The sequence below is a fragment of the Cucumis melo genome, chromosome 4 (genome assembly GCF_025177605.1).
Source record: "Cucumis melo cultivar AY chromosome 4, USDA_Cmelo_AY_1.0, whole genome shotgun sequence".
Taxonomy (NCBI): Eukaryota; Viridiplantae; Streptophyta; class Magnoliopsida; order Cucurbitales; family Cucurbitaceae; genus Cucumis; species Cucumis melo.
Genome location: NC_066860.1, coordinates 11,795,888 through 11,812,371, shown reverse-complemented (window position 1 = coordinate 11,812,371; position 16,484 = coordinate 11,795,888). Strand labels below are relative to the sequence as shown.

Sequence of the window (16,484 nt, the reverse complement as noted above, 5' to 3'; positions counted from 1 at the left end):
AGTTAGAAATAGGAGGGTTTTTAAGAGAGGACAAAGATGAGGATAAGCCTAACAAAGGGGGCTATCCCCAACCCACTGATCTTCCCAAAAGAATGTCTTCTTACCATCCCCACCAAGCATCTAACCCAAGGAGAGAGAAGGGATCTCGAGAGAGATGTCCTTCCAGTGAGTATGATGTGTGCCTTTAATCCCTTTCGCCACCCACTCGAAGGGAGCAAAGTCATGCTTACTTATAATGATCCTGTGCCACAAAGATTCGGGCTCAAGGGCAAGATGCCAAAGCCACTTAGCCAATAAGACTTTGTTATGCAACCTTAAAGTACCAATTTCCAACCCTCCCAAATTCACAAGGAGTTCAACAACCCACAGCTAACCAAATGAGACCCCCTCTCTCCCCACCCATACCTTCCCAAAGAAAAACTCTCATAAGCTTCTTTGTGGACTTGTTTTTTGTATGCCCGTGTATTCTTTCATTTTTTTCTTGATGAAAGTTGTTGCTTTTATAAAAAAACCCTTTTGGGTGGTTTCGGTTTCGAAGACTTTTTGTACTGATTTTCTAGGCAACATTTCACTTAGCTAGAACCCTCTCTTTAGTGGGATTTTTGTTCTTTCTCAATGTAAGCAATTATTTCTATCAAAAAAAACCAAAGAAGTCACAAAAGATTTCACTGATTAGTCAAAAGAGTAAAGTAAGAACTATAAAAGATTAACCTAATTCCTTGCTTCATAAAGAACCTTCAAACTTCTAGCAGTTTGGAATTCTTTAACAAAGCCTTGGAAAAAAAATTCATCCGTTTGGAGAGGGCCTCTTACCCCTTAAATTTGGCAACTAAACAATCAGATTGACTAGGGAACCACAGAAAGAGAGATCATGACCACATTATGGAAAAGCTAAGTGCTTCTGATATTAAGAATCAGAGACTATTCATACAAACAGCTCACCACATCAAAATCACTACAAAGATGCAAGGACCAGACAAGGACAAAGACATTCATCTTAGATTTCCTTTTATTTGAGCTTAGTTCTTTCGATTATACTAGAAATCATAAAATAACTTGGTATAATTCAATTTTAGATATTGTTTCATCAATGGTTTTGAGTCTGAATCTCTTTTTAACTATGCACTTGTGATTCCACTGTCGTTAGTCCATGATAAACAAAAGATATATGGGTTTTAGAAACTACAGAGGCCTTCTTCCCAACTTTGGGCTATAAATGTCTGAGATCCAAAAAAGAAAAATAAGAGTAAACTGGAAAGGAAATGAGAGATCCATCCTCTGCAAGTTTCATTAACTGGTGAAAGAACAAGAATTCCTTTCTCATAAGCTAGAAGGAGTTAGAACAGAAACATATCCTCGTTATTTATAATGGACAAGAGGTTGAAATTGCAAAAGGCCTATACAAAGAAACACTTAAGGATTCTGAGAGAAATTAAACCTCTTTAAAAAAGGAAATACTTAAGGCTGCTACCAAACCCAAAGATTTTTTTTTTCTCCCTCTCTAGCCATAGTTTTCAAATGGTAGCTTTTACGGCATTTAGCCATTGAAGTCCAACTGTAAGACAGAGCGAAAGGAAATCACCTAAAGGTAGGAGATGACTAAAACCCCCATAGGGGGAAGTGAAAATTTCAACAAAAGAGCTCCAAACATGTTTATGAGTAATTAGTTTAGTAAACAAAATTAAAGTGATATTCATAGAAGTTTCCACACCTGTAAGCGTTTTCCAATTGCTACAAATGGCTGTACATCTCCACGTGTTCCAACAATAAGCATTACTATTTGCAAAGGTGGAATATCCTGGAGGTCTGCCACATCAGGAGGTTCTTCTTCAATTGTACCATGAGAGAATTCGTTTGGACCAATGTCAAGAGGTGCTCCAACGTCTCCAGGGATTTCAAATTCCACAGTTCCATCATCCTTCACTGTGGCTATTCTGTTTAACAATTTCAGCTGTACAGTTTTAAAAAGTTAGTTTACCAAAACCTTTTTCTAGGAATTTTACACCAATTAATATGAAAATGTGCTTGTTATTTTTTTTTTCTTTTGACAAATTACACTTTCAGATTTTTAGGTTTAAAATTTCTATCTAGTCCTTAAAGTTTCAAGGTGCCATTTTAATCCTTGAGGTTTCAAAAATAGTTTTAAATCATCCCCTTTCAATTGAGGTTAACTTAACCGAGATATGCCATAACAACTAAGTGTCGACTAGGCTTTGTTGACTTGTATTGTTTGAAATGAGATGGCAAAATTTAACAATTTTATATCTAAATTTTATTATGTGGCTTTTTTATTCTGCTTTCTATCTCCCATTAGCTCTGTTCTCCCATTTTTTCCCCTTCCTCTAGTGTCTCTCTCCCCACTCCTGGTTTGTCCCCCCACCCCCCATGTCCCTTCAGTTTCTTGTTTCCTTCCCATATCTGGTTTGTCTCTCTTACCTCACACTCACCCTCCTACTTGCATAGCCAAAAAAAGAAGAAAAAAAGGATATTGATGAGTTCAGGAACCGGTCAACATACCCAACAAGAATCCCATCTAACAAGAATTATCTCAAGAACACAGGATGAACTATAGAACAACCAGATATGAAAATATACGAAATATATGCTATAATATCACAAAAATAAACTAACCCCTAGCCTTTCGAGAGGACTCGACTCTCCCAAATTCCACACAAGGAAATCTCATTACAAAATTCTTCACCCCTTTCCCTACCCATCTACTTCTATATATAGCAAAAAGACCTAACTAACTTACTAACTATTTACTAAAATGCCCCCCAGCTCATAACCATATAATTTTCTAATAATACTCCTTTATTCTATAACTGAGATCTCACTGATAGTGAAAGGTACCGAGATAATTAGTATGGATTAGGGGTATGAGGGTAATCAGATAAAGAGTTAGTTACTAATAATCAGTTGCCCTTGTTGCATTTGCCAATTTGTTGTTTTGCTGTGTTTTTAGGAGATTTGATTTTGGGACTTTACAATTCTGCATTGAGGATATTATTGTAAGAATTGGACAGGGGAAAACTAAGAGTATCTGTATGAGTTGTTTTCAAATTGGTCCTTTGATTATTTCCCAACTCAAGATTACTTCTTTTATTTTCTTTTCCTTTTTTTTTTTTTTTTTTTTGAAGCGGAGACAAGCCTCTTCATTCATGATAAAAAAGAGACTAATTCTCAAAACACAACAAAACTATACAGAGTGCAAAAGGGCTAAAGCAAATACAAACAATAACCAAAACAAAGACCGCAATAAGAGTGAGCTAATCAAAATCCTCTAACTTAGAACAACAAATGGAATCTAGAATGTAAACTAGGTACAAAGTAATCAAAACAGATTACTTCAAAGTATTTGATTGCTAAGGTGTAGGAATTATTTGTTTCTTTAAAGTTCTAATATTTAAGAAGTTCTAATATTTAAGAAGAGGAAAAAATGTTAATGAGAGAAGTTCAAAAGATCGAAGAATGAAATGAGGGGGTTAATAGGGTATTAAAAATGGGAGGGAAACGGGATGACAAATGAGACTCGTTGATTGAAGTAGATGAGAGAGGAAATGAAAGATGGAAACGATTGGTCATTAGATACACATTTTCTATCTGTATATTGACAGTAAAGACATTATTAACTTCTTCTCAAAGGGTGAGAGTACGACAGAACACCAAGTAAGAGTGTTCGTATTCAATTGATATTAGTAAAGGATTACAATGTAGAATTGATTCAATATCAATTTGTAAAAGAACTCGAAGGAAAAACAGAAGAACTTGCTAACTCTCTCTCCCTCTCTGTTATCCTATCTCTCAAGGATGAAACAAAAATCGTACACAAAATGATCCCCCCTCTCTCCGGCTTCCCTCCTGTAACAATAGCATATTCTCTAACTAACTCTAGGCCCCACTGTGGTCCCCATTCTCATTGCTTATGCTTTCCTTCACACGTGCCTTCCTTTTCTTCCCCCTCTACTACTGTATTGTAAAATAATAGGTGGTCTATCATTACACTCCTCCTCCAAATCTACCTTGTTCTCAGGGTGAAAGTCAGGAAATTGTTGTTGGAAATCATCACAGACTTCCCACATAGCTTCATGCGGTGGTAAACCCTTCCAACTGATTAGCACCTCCCACACTCCTGAAGAATTCTTTCTATAACCAAACACTTCTTCTGGTACAGCCTTCCATCCATGAGTTTCAGAGATATATGAAACAATCTGGTGCACTTCTGTATGCTCCCCTATCATCTTCTTGAGTTGAGAGACATGGAACACCATGTGTATAACAGCTGAAGTTGGTAATTTTAGTTTGTAAGCAACTGGTCCAATCTTTTCAATTACTTTGTATGGCCTAGAAAACTTGGGAGAAAACTTTTCATTTCTTCTCTTCCTTAGAGACTCTTGTCGATACGGCCGGATTTTTAAAAATACCATCTCTCCAACTTGAAACTGCAGATGCCTTTAACTCTGCATATTTCTTCATCTTATCTTGGGCAACTCTGAGGTGCTCCTTCAATGCTCCTAAAGTAACATCTCTCTCTTTAAGTTGTTCATTAAGTATAGAGTTAGGTGTCTCAACATCTCCATAGTAGATAAGTGGTGGTGGTGAACGACCAAAGACAGCTTGGAATGGGGTGATACCCATTGATCTTTGGAATGTGGTATTAGATCAATACTCTGTCTCTGCCAAGTGCAACCACTTCACCCAATTTCTCCCCACAAAAGCAACGCAGATAAATCTCTACTCCTCGATTTACTACCTCAGTTTCCCCATTAGTCTACAGATGATACACTAAACTTCTGCTCGATCTTGTTCCACATAAACAATACATTTCAAGCTAGAAGTTACTTAGAAACACTTTATCTCTATCAGTCACTATCATGTGGGATAAGCAGGCAACCTTACGATTTCTTTAAAAAAAATTTCAGCCACTGTGTTGGCCGTATAGGGGTGCTTCAATGCTAAAAATTGTGCATATTTACTCAACCTGTCTACCACCACTAAAATCACTTCGAACCCCAGAACCTTAGGTAGTCCATCAATGGAATCCATTGAAATGTCACTCCAAATGTTATTTGGAACCTCCAATAGTAACAATAGCCCCGTCAGAGACAAGGCCAATGACTTATTGCATTGGCAAACCAGACACTCTTCACAATATTTCTTTACATTTACATCTTGTTTCATTCCTTCCCAATACAACTCTTTTATCAATCTTTTATAAGTCCGCAGGTATCCAGAGTGTCCCCCAAAGACTGAATCAGTGTTGGAAACTCCACGGTCGGCCCCCAAGAGGTAACAAACGCTCCTCCAACGAGCAACAGAACTTAAGGCGTACTGATGTTAGGGAGACTGCCAGCACCTCTCAGCCCATTGGCCCTACTGCTAGTCAGACCAGCTCTCCTACTCTAAGCGCCCTTGCTCAATCAGGTATGTCTCAACCCCTTGACCTTATTAGTGTTGATGGGACGAACCTCTGGATTTTGGACTCGGGGGCCACAGATCACTTGACAGGTTTTTCGGAGCACTTTGTCACTTATACCCCTTGTGCCGGTAATGAGAAAATTCGGATAGTCGATGGCTCTTTAGCCCCGATTGCTGGGAAAGGACAAATAATCCTCTATGACGGTTTCTCCCTCCAGAATGTTTTGAATGTGCCTAAGCTTTCTTACAATTTGTTATCTATCAGTAAGATCACCCGTGAGCTGCACTATAAAGCTACTTTCTTACCTGAGTCTGTTTGCTTTCAGGACTTGAATTCGGGGAGGACGATTGGCACTGCCCGGCATAGCAGGGGACTTTACATCCTTAATGATGATACCTCCGGTAGTAGTATCTCTACGACTAGTTTACTGTCTTCCTATTTAAGCACCTCTGAACATGACTATATGTTGTGGCATTTTCGATTAGGTCACCCGAACTTTACGTATATGAAATATTTGTTTCCCCATCTCTTTCTTAAAATAGATGTCTCCTCGTTATTTTGTGATGTGTGCATTCGGGCAAAACAACATCGTGTTTCTTTTCCCTCACAACCATATAAACCCACACAACCGTTTACCCTTATTCATAGTGACGTTTGGGGTCCCTCCAAGGTCACCACCTTATCTGGGAAAAGGTGGTTTGTAACCTTCATTGATGATCATACCCGTTTTACCTGGGTCTACCTTATCACCAATAAATCTAAAGTTTCTGCTATTTTCCAAAACTTCTATCACACCATTGAAACACAATTCCATAAAAAAATTGCTATTCTTCGGAGTGATAACGGTCGGGAATTCCAAAACCATAACCTTAGTGAATTTCTAGCCTCAAAGGGGATCGTTCACCAAGACTCATGCGTCTACACTCCTCAACAAAATGGAGTGACCGAGCGAAAAAATCGTCACCTTCTGGAAGTAGCCCGTTCCCTTATGCTTTCCACTTTCCTTCCTTCATACCTGTGGGGAGATGCTATTCTTACAGCAGCTCATTTAATCAATAGAATGCCTTCTCGTATCCTCCACCTTCAAACTCCCTTAGAATGCCTTAAGGAGTCCTACCCCTCTACTCATCTCGTTTCAAAGGTTCCTCTTCGTGTGTTTGGGTGTACTGCTTATGTCCATAGTTTTGGCCCTAATCAAACCAAATTTACCCCTCGGGCTCAGGCTTGTGTGTTTGTTGGGTATCCCCCTCAACAGCGTGGTTATAAATGTTTTCACCCACCGTCCAGGACATACTTTGTCACTATGGATGTTACTTTCTGTAAGGACCGACCTTATTTTCCCGTTAGCCATCTTCAGGGGGAGAGTGTGAGTGAAGAGTCTAACAGCACCTTTGAATTTATCGAACCTACTCCTAGTATCGTGTCTGACATTGATCCTCACCCTATAATCCTACCTACAAACCAAGTTTCTTAGAAAACATACTACAGGAAGAATTTCAGAAAGGAAGTCGGGTCCCCTACTAGTCAACCGCCGGCTTCAGTCCAAGACTCCGAACCTCCTCGAGACAAAAACCCTACAGAACCTTGTACTAATAATACGATGAGTGAGAATGACAGGTCTGATGCTGCTGTTTTTGAAAATATGGAAGAAAAGAACCGTGGTAATGAGACTGAGGTTAGAATAGAAACCAGTAACGATGAAGCTGAACAGGGCCATACAAGGAAACATAATGAATATGATCCTTCTCTTGATCTTCCTATTGCACTGGGAAAAGGTACTAGGTCTTGTACAAAGCACTCCATATCTAATTATGTGTCATACGAGAATCTATCACCACAGTTCAGAGCTTTTACTGCCAACCTTTACTCTACCACAATACCGAAAAATATTTATATTGCTTTAGAGTGCCCTGAATGGAAGAATGCTGTCATGGAAGAGATGAAAGCTCTTGAAAAGAATAACACTAGGGAGATCTGTGCCCTACCCAAGGGACACAAGCCTGTGGGATGTAAATGGGTGTTCACTCTCAAATACAAATAGATGGAACTCTTGACAGACACAAGACAAGGTTAGTTGCAAGAGGATTTACTCAGACCTATGGTGTTGATTATTCAGAAACTTTTCTCATGTTGCTAAGTTAAATACTGCCAGAGTCATTCTTTCTGTTGCTGTAAACAAAGATTGGCCTCTATATCAGCTAGATGTTAAAAATGCTTTTCTGAATGGAGATCTAGTAGAGGAGGTTTACATGAGCCATCCGCCTGGTTTTGAAGCCCACTTTGGTCAACAGATTTGTAAACTCCAGAGATCCTTATATGATCTGAAACAGTCACCCAGAGCATGGTTTGATAGATTCACTACTTTTGTCAAGTCCCAAGGATACAGTCAGGGACACTCTGATCACACTTTATTTACAAAAGTTTCCGAGAAGGGAAGATTGCAGTTCTGATAGTTTATGTGGATGACATCGTTTTGTCTGGAGATGATCAGGCAGAAATCAATCAACTTAAGCAGAGAATGGGTAATGAATTTGAAATCAAGGATTTGGGAAATCTGAAATATTTCCTTGGAATGGAGGTGGCCAGATCTAAAGAAGGCATCTTCGTGTCTCCGAGAAAATACACCCTTGATCTGCTAACCGAGACAGGTATGTTGGGATGTCGTCCCGCTGACACTCCTATTGAATTCAACTATAAACTAGGAAACTCTAGAGATCAAGTTCCAGTTGATAAAGAACAATATCAGCGCCTTGTGGGTAAATTGATTTACTTATCTCATACTCATCCTAATAATTCCTTTGTTGTTAGTACTGTCAGCCAGTTTATGCAGGCTCCCTATGAGGAACACATGGAAGCTGTCAAAAGAATTTTGAGATACTTAAAAACGACACCTGGTAAAGGGTTGATGTTTAGAAAAACAGACAAAAAGACCATTGAGACATATACTGATTCGGATTGGGCAGGATCTGTTGTTGACAGAAAGTCTACCTCCGATTATTGTACCTTTGTTTGGGGCAATTTTGTAACTTGGAGGAGTAAGAAGCAAAATGTTGTGGCCAGAAGCAGTGCTGAGGCCGAATATAGACCTATGAGTTTGGGAATATGTGAGGAAATTTGGCTCCAGAAAGTCCTGTTTGATCTTCATCAGGAATGTGAGACTCCATTGAAGCTCTTTTGTGATAATAAAGCTGCTATTAGTATTGCTAACAACCCAGTTCAGCATGATAGAACTAAACATGTTGAGATTGATCGACATTTCATCAAAGAAAGACTTGACAGTGGGAGCATATGCATTCCGTACATCCCTTAGAGCCGACAAGTTGCTGATGTACTCATCAAAGGGCTTCTCAGACCAAACTTCGACTTTTGCGTTAGCAAATTGTGCCTCATTGATATTTACGTCCCAACTTGAGGGGGAGTGTTGGAATTATTAGAATTATTTTTGGAAAGAATAATATATAAGATTTTATTTCCTAAATATTTCCTATATATTTTCCTTTCTTACTCCTATTGTATTCTATTTATTTTCTCCCTTTGTACCTATTGTATTCATATCAGAAAATAATAAAACTAAAAACATTATGGTTTTTCTCCCGATTCTCGGATTTCCACGTAAGTCGGTTTCGTGTTTATTGCTTTCAATAGTAATTGCAAGGATGACACTACTTTCTCAGATGCGAGATATGAAATTGTGGGTGGCACCAAAATCAATCAACACAATTACTTCTTCTCCCTAAATCTTCACCTTCACCTTCATAGTTCTAGGGTTAGACAACCCAACTATTGAGTTTATTAATAGCTCTACAATTGGCCTTATTCTTCTTCTATTTCCAAAGATTCCATCTCCTTATTCCTTTCATAATCGTCTTCTTCAATAATCTCCACTTCCTCATCATTCTCCCAAACTATAGACATCCTCAACTCTCTCTGTTCTTTAGCTTTACATCTATGGCGTACATGGGTGTTCATCACATCAAAAACGAAGTCCCTTATCCCTCCGTGCCTGAAATTCAGCATCAGAAAGTCTTTTCGCTGGACCTTCCGCCGGTTTTCTCCAGTCGTCACCCCTCTCTAGGTTATCGTTCTTATAGGGAAGTTATTTCCCGACTTATTCTCATTCCCATTTAACGGATTAACAGATTTATGAATGGAAAAGTTAGTTTAGGCCTTACCTTTGATATTCCCCTTTAAATTTGCTTCTCTTTGCGTGATTTCCCGATTCTCCACTCGTTGAGCCAATTTCATCATTTACACCGGCCCAACCGGCTCCCGACACTCAACTTCAACTTTGATCCATGGGGTAAGCCCATTCAAGAAGGTTTCTTCTAGTACTTCCTTCGGTAATTGCAGCAATGGTGTCACCGCAAAATACTTGCATCTTGACCTTCTTGAACTTATTTTGATCACTCGGATTCTTTTAGCTTCCATTTTCTTCGTCCGTCCTTCGATTCCGATTTCTTTCATCAGCGTACTACTGATAGAACACTAGAAACTTGTGTTCGTATTGTATTGATATGAATTTCAACGAATACAATATAGGATTGATGAATTCAATTCTGGAAATAAAATGAAGAAGGTAAGAACAATAAAGAGAACTAAGAACAAAGACGAACAAGATTTCCCTCTCTGTCTTTCCTCTCTCTGAAGGAAACTTACAGAAACCACTCATCAAAATTCTCCCCTTCCTTTCCAAATCCCTTCCCATTTAACCACTTCTTCCTTGTAACTAACTATGGACCCCACCATTGTGGTCCTCTCTCCTAGTGCTCTCCCCTTCATTCGCACATGCGTTTTCCTTCTTCTTCCTCCCACTATATTGTAATAAAATAGAGGGTTATCGACGTCCTCCTTCGAGTGTATTTTCCATCGTAGCTCCTTCACTTGCAGATTCCGCTACTTCGATCATCACCTATTTCTCCTTTGCCATACTTTCGACGTACTTTAACAGTAGTTGTTGTTGTTGTACTCAAGAAGTTAGAGAAAAGTATATTTCTTATTATTTAGAGTTAAAGTAAAGTTACATATATATAGAAAACAAAGGCACCCTAGACTATATGTACAATTACGATAATGGACATATAATATAAATATATATATCATAACACTCCCCCTCAAGCCCGAGCAAATATGTCGATCATGTCCAGCTTGTTGCACAGATAGCTTATCCTTGCTCCATTTACAGCTTTGGTCAGAATATCTCCCAATTATTCTCCAGTCTTCAGATATCCTGTAGGCACCAATCCATCTTGGATTTTCTCACGAATGAAGTGACAATCCACCTCAATATGTTTAGTTCGCTCATGAAATACTGGATTAGATGCAACGTCAAGTGTAGCTTGATTATCACACCATAATTTAACCGACACTGTAGTACTGAAACCTATCTCAGATAATAGCTGGCGAATCCATACTATTTCGCACACAGATTGCGTCATATCTCTATATTCCGACTCAACACTCGAATGAGAAACAACATTTTGTTTCTTACTCTTCCATGATACCAAGTTTCCGCCTACAAAGACACAATATCCAGAAGTCAATTTTCTATCCTCTCGAGATCCCACCCAATCTGCATCAGAAAAACATTCAACTCTCGCATGTCCATGATCTTTGTATAAGATCCCACATTCAGGAGCAACTTTCAAATAACACAAAATCTGCTCTACTGCAGCCCAATGATCCACTGTAGGGAAGACATGAACTGACTTACCACACTTACAGAATAAGCAATGTCTGGTCGAATCACTATTAAGTAGTTCAACTTCCCAACTAATCTCCTATATCTTTCAGGATCTTTACATAATTTTCCTTCTTTAACAAGTTGCTGATTCGGCATCATCGGAGTACCACTTGGTTTGGCTTCTAATTTTCATGTCTCAAACAACAAATCAAAAACATATTTTCGTTGTGACAAATAAATACCTTTCTTACTTCTCATCACTTCAATGCCCAAAAAATATTTCAGTTAACCCAAATCTTTCGTATGAAATTGACCCTGAAGGAAAGTTTCGAGAGATGAAATACCCGATGCATCATTTCCAGTAATAACAATATCATCAACATATACAACCAGTAAAACTATACCATTATCAGACTGGCGATAGAAAATAGAATGATCAGATGTACTCTTCTGATTACCAAAGTGTACAAGAGCTTGACTAAACTTACCAAACCACGCACGTGGAGATTTTCGAATGTGACACACTTTATCACTCTCCTCCTGAGCAACAAACCCAGATGATATAAACTTCCTCCTAAAGATCACCATGCAGAAAAGCATTCTTAATGTCAAGTTGATGCAAAAGCCAGTTATGGGTAGCAGCCATGAAAAAAAATAGGCTGATGGAAGTTAATTTGGCAACTAGAGAAAATGTATCTGAATAATCAATTCCATAGATTTGAGCATTACCTTTGGCAACAAGAGCTTTCAATCGAACCACTATTCCATCAGAATTCACCTTAATAGAGAACACCCATTTACAACCAATGACATTCTTTCCTGCAGAACGAGATACCCAAATCCCAAGTACCATTATCATCTAAAGCAGTCATCTCCTCAATCATCGCATTTCGCCAAACAGAATGAGATAAAGCTTCATGAACAGTGTTAAGAATAAATGTGGAGTCGAGAGATGTAATAAAAGCATATATGGGGGGAGACAATTGGTGATAGGAAACAAAAGAAGAAACAGGATAAGTACACTTACGTTTACCTTTGTGAAGAGCAATGGAAAGATCATCACTTGGTCCTGAATCGCATGATGAATGAGGCATTGATGGAGGACATGAATCTGAAGGTTGTGATAGAGGTCGTCGAGAGTAGACTCGAAAAGGCAATGGGCGAGAAGGAGGCGCATCAGTGGAAGAGGATGGTGTGGGAGAGGTAATCTTATATATAAAAAGATTGTCATCCTCCCCTTGACACGAACTCGATGGTGATGAAGTTTAAGGTGTATCCTCAAAAAAGCAACATCAGGCAAAACAAGATACCTTTTAAGAGTAGGACAATAACAATGATACCCCTTTTGAACACGCGAATAACCCAAGTAGATACATTTCAAGGATTTGGGATCTAACTTAGTATGATGAGAACGAACATCGCGAACAAAACAGACGCAACCAAATATCTTAGGAGCAATAGGAAACAAAGACTTGGTAGGAAAAAGAACACGATAAGAATCTCACCATTAAGAACAGATGAAGGCATTCTATTAATCAAAAAACAAGTCGTAGACACAGTATCAGCCCAAAAAGTTTTTGGAACATGCATTTGAAACAATAAAACACAAGCAGTTTCATGTAAATGCCTATTTTTGCATTCTGCAATACCATTTTGAGATGGAGTGTCAGCCCACGAAGACTAATGAATAATGCCATGATCACACAAGTAAGAGTCAAGAGTATGAGAAAAATATTCACCTGCATTATCAGTGCGCAAAGTTTTGACAAAGACATTAAACTGATTTTTTATTTCAGCATGAAAGGCACAAAAGTGAGATAATAACTCCAAACGATTTTTCATTAAATATAACCAAGTTAGACGAGAATGATCGGTAACAAATGTAACAAAATAACGAAAGCCTATTTGAGATACAACTGGACATGGATCCTAAATATCAGAATGAACTAACTCAAATGGAGCACTTGCTCGTTTATTGACTCGAGGACTTGAACTAAGACGATGAAATTTAGCAAATTGACACGAATCACAATTTAAAGAGGATAAAGACCTAAATTCGGGATAAAGTTTCTTCAACACGAACAAAGATGGATGACCTAAACAATAATGAACTTCAAAGGGAGAAGGAACAACAGGACACGCCACAACTTGCGGTACTTGGTAATCAAAGAGATAAAGGCCTCCCGACTCATATCCTCTACCAATAACCTTCTTCGTCACATAATCCTGAAACAAGCAATAACCAGGAAAGAACAAGACAACATAATTAAGGTCATGACAACACAAGACAACATGATCCTGAATCTGTGCCTTCGCCATTCCAAATTCAGGTAAAAGTCCATTCAAAAAGATCATAACAGTCATCTTCTATCGTTGCGTTTGTTGAACTTTAACATGAGGATTGAAGGATAACAACAAAGCAAGCTCAGCGATTATCTTCTTAAGGCGCATAAAGTAGCTAGTAACAGACTCAGCTTTTTGTTCAGCACGAAAAAACTGCATACAAACCTCAAACATTATATGTGCTTGCTCTTTACCTGAATATAGAAAATCTAAAAATTCCAAAAGTTTTTTAATAGACTCACAGTGATCAACCAATCCAATTATCTCACCCTCAATGGAGTTTTTTATCTGAAGATATGGACGGGCATCATCACAAAGCCAATCTTTCTTCTTCTTTGCATCTTTTGGGGCATCTTCAATCATATGATCATCCATATCGGTACTTCTTAAATAGAACAAGATTTTCCGACGCCGATCATAATAATTAGATCCATTTAATTTATGTTCGATGATCTTAGAGGCTAAGGGAATAACGTTAGAAACTACCATATTCTTTATGTCGGCCATATCGGAGACACATTGATTTTAGTCCACACAAACAAAACAAATCAATCTAAACAGCTGCAAAATTGGAACAAAACCAGCCACAACCTAGAACGAGGTCGTAATCTTTAACTTCCGTCAAACCCGAATGATCTTCAATGGACTCAACTGCACAGAATGACTGGAAAATAGGATTCGAGACAAGCCCAGAAGGCGGAGGTCAAAACAGACACTCCACACGCTCCCACGAGCTGATGCGTGGTGGCTGTACAGTAATTTCCGGCGGTGCGTGAAGCTCATGCGCGGCGTTTCTCGACAATCAGCGACGACAGAATGCAGCAGATGGCGATGGCACTTCTTCTAAGCTGGGCGGTGTCGACAAAGGGCCACTCAAAAATGACCTAAACTTAAGACCTAATGGAGAAGGAAGTCACCAACTACGAAATTCAAAACCCTAATAGTTTTGAAAATTCGAAACCCTATAGGCTCTGATAACATGTACTCAAAAAGTCAAAGAAAAGTATATTTCTTATTATTTAGAGTCAAAGTAAAGTTACATATATATAGAGAACAAAGGAACCCTAGGCTGTATGTACAATTACGATAATGGACATATAATGTTATATATATATATATATATATATATATATATATCATAACAGTTGCTTCTCGGCTTGGATTCCCAACCTCTCAATACTTTTCGCAAAGGACATCAGGTTCTCTTCAATAGTCGGTAACTTGTGCAATTCGACTCGGATTCCTGAAATTTCTTGATCGAACATCTCCAACTTTTCTTCGATGCATTTCTGGGCCATTTTCTTTTGATTTCCCGAGGAAAAGAAGCTATGATACCAATATGATAGAACACCAAGTAAGAGTGTTCTTATTCAATTGACATTAGTAAAGGATTACAATGAAGAATCGATTCAATGATCAATTTGTAAAAGAACTCAAAGGAAAAACATAAGAACTTGCTAGCTCTCTCTCCCTCTCTGTTATCCTATCTCTCAAGGATGAAACAGAAACCGTACACAAAATGATCCCCCCCCCCCCCCGGCTTCCCTCCTATAACACTAGCATATTCTCTAACTAACTCTGGCCCCACTGTGGTCCCCATTATCATTGCTTATGCTTTCCTTCACATGTGTCTTCCCTTTCTTCCCCCTTCTACTGTATTGTAAAATAATAGGTGGTCTGTCAGAGTATTAATGCAACTATTGAATTTTTAGAAGTACAGAGGTATTTTTTTTAAAAAAGAAACACAAAGTAATGTTTGAGGACAATGAAGAGACGAGATCAAATTTCGTAAAAAACTAATAGTAAGGGTTTTTTATTTTTAAGTTTAAGATAAAATGAAACTTTCCAAAGTTCTGAGGCATTCTGTAGATAAAGTTAAAAGTTTAGGAGTATTTTCTGTAATTTAGCCTTTTTCTTTTAGTGTGACCCTTGAAATCCTCTAGACAACAGAAGAATATAAAAAGCAGAGGAGATATATCATACTGCAAAGCTTATAGAGCATCTAAATGAGGTCAATTAGATTAAAAAATCAAGGAGTGCTTGATTTATATAACATTAATTAAAAATTATCGTTTGCACCAAAAGATATCTTTCAATACACCTGAAAAAGAGTTATCTAAATGAACTTATATTTTTAGAAAAAAATAAAGAGGAAAAATAAAATCCTGAGGCTTCTGATTAGAAGAATGAAAGTTAGAACAATAATCATCTAGGTCCAGCCTTACATGACTAAATCGTAATCTGCATTATACCTTATGTTAGCAAAATAATGTGTCCGCAGTATTATACCTTCCTATGAACAGGAATCTTATCATCAAAAATTTTAGCTGCCTCTTCAGGAAGAAACTTATTATGTTTGTGCACCTCAGTCTTTGATCTTTCTAGTTTATGCTGACTCGAATCAGATTCCAACTGGTCAATATTTGATGTCTGTATGGGCATGGTGTTGACTTTAAGAAGAGTCTTGCCAGAGATACCTGAATTTGGAGAAAAGTCATCTGTCAGTTGTTTAATCAATTTTGCTTCTTAATTTAACGTGAATGCATAGTTTCTCCCATTATATTTGTATTTGGATGAATCATGAACGTGTCATAGTTTTAATAAGAAAAAAAGAATGAGAGGCTCCAATTATATCTAAAAAGAAGTGAATGGGGAAATACTGTATCAATAAAATAATGATTGACGATTATGATAAGATTAAGAAGTGTCGAAATCATAAAACTTGTATGAAGCAACACTAGGAAGTATAAAACAGCATAAAACACTTCTTTCCTTCAAAAGGATCTGTCTAAAAAGAACGATTATTTTCTGCGGGATCTTCAAAATTTCCCCCTCAACAAACTCTGGAACATCGCCATCCTCCTCTTGAGCATTCTTCGCATCACCACCTGCTCCAGGTACTTGCTGTTTAAGATGTTCAACCAATTCACGCAAGTTGTCCAAGCTATCTGGTCCCAATTGATTGACGATACCAAGCTAGATATCCTGCAATTTCTTTGTTTGAGGAGAACCACTAAGGACTACATGTTTGCAGCAATAGAA

General features: G+C 38.1%; 1 protein-coding gene across 4 annotated transcripts in view; it reads right to left on the bottom strand.

Annotated features, from left to right (window-relative positions):
• LOC103489798 (sterol 3-beta-glucosyltransferase UGT80A2) overlaps positions 1 to 16,484 on the bottom strand; it is a 36,466-nt gene that overhangs the window by 17,390 nt on the left and 2,592 nt on the right. For 2 of the 4 annotated variants that reach the window (XM_008449102.3, XM_008449103.3), the window contains exons 2-3: positions 15,732 to 15,919; positions 1,712 to 1,951 (exon numbers count right to left, since the gene is read on the bottom strand). In XM_008449102.3, the coding sequence (XP_008447324.2) occupies positions 1,712 to 1,951; positions 15,732 to 15,919 (428 nt within the window). Of the gene's footprint in view, positions 1 to 1,711; positions 1,952 to 15,694; positions 15,920 to 16,484 lie in introns of those variants that run through there. The other 2 variants (XM_051083102.1, XM_008449104.3) reach the window with 2 other exon arrangements.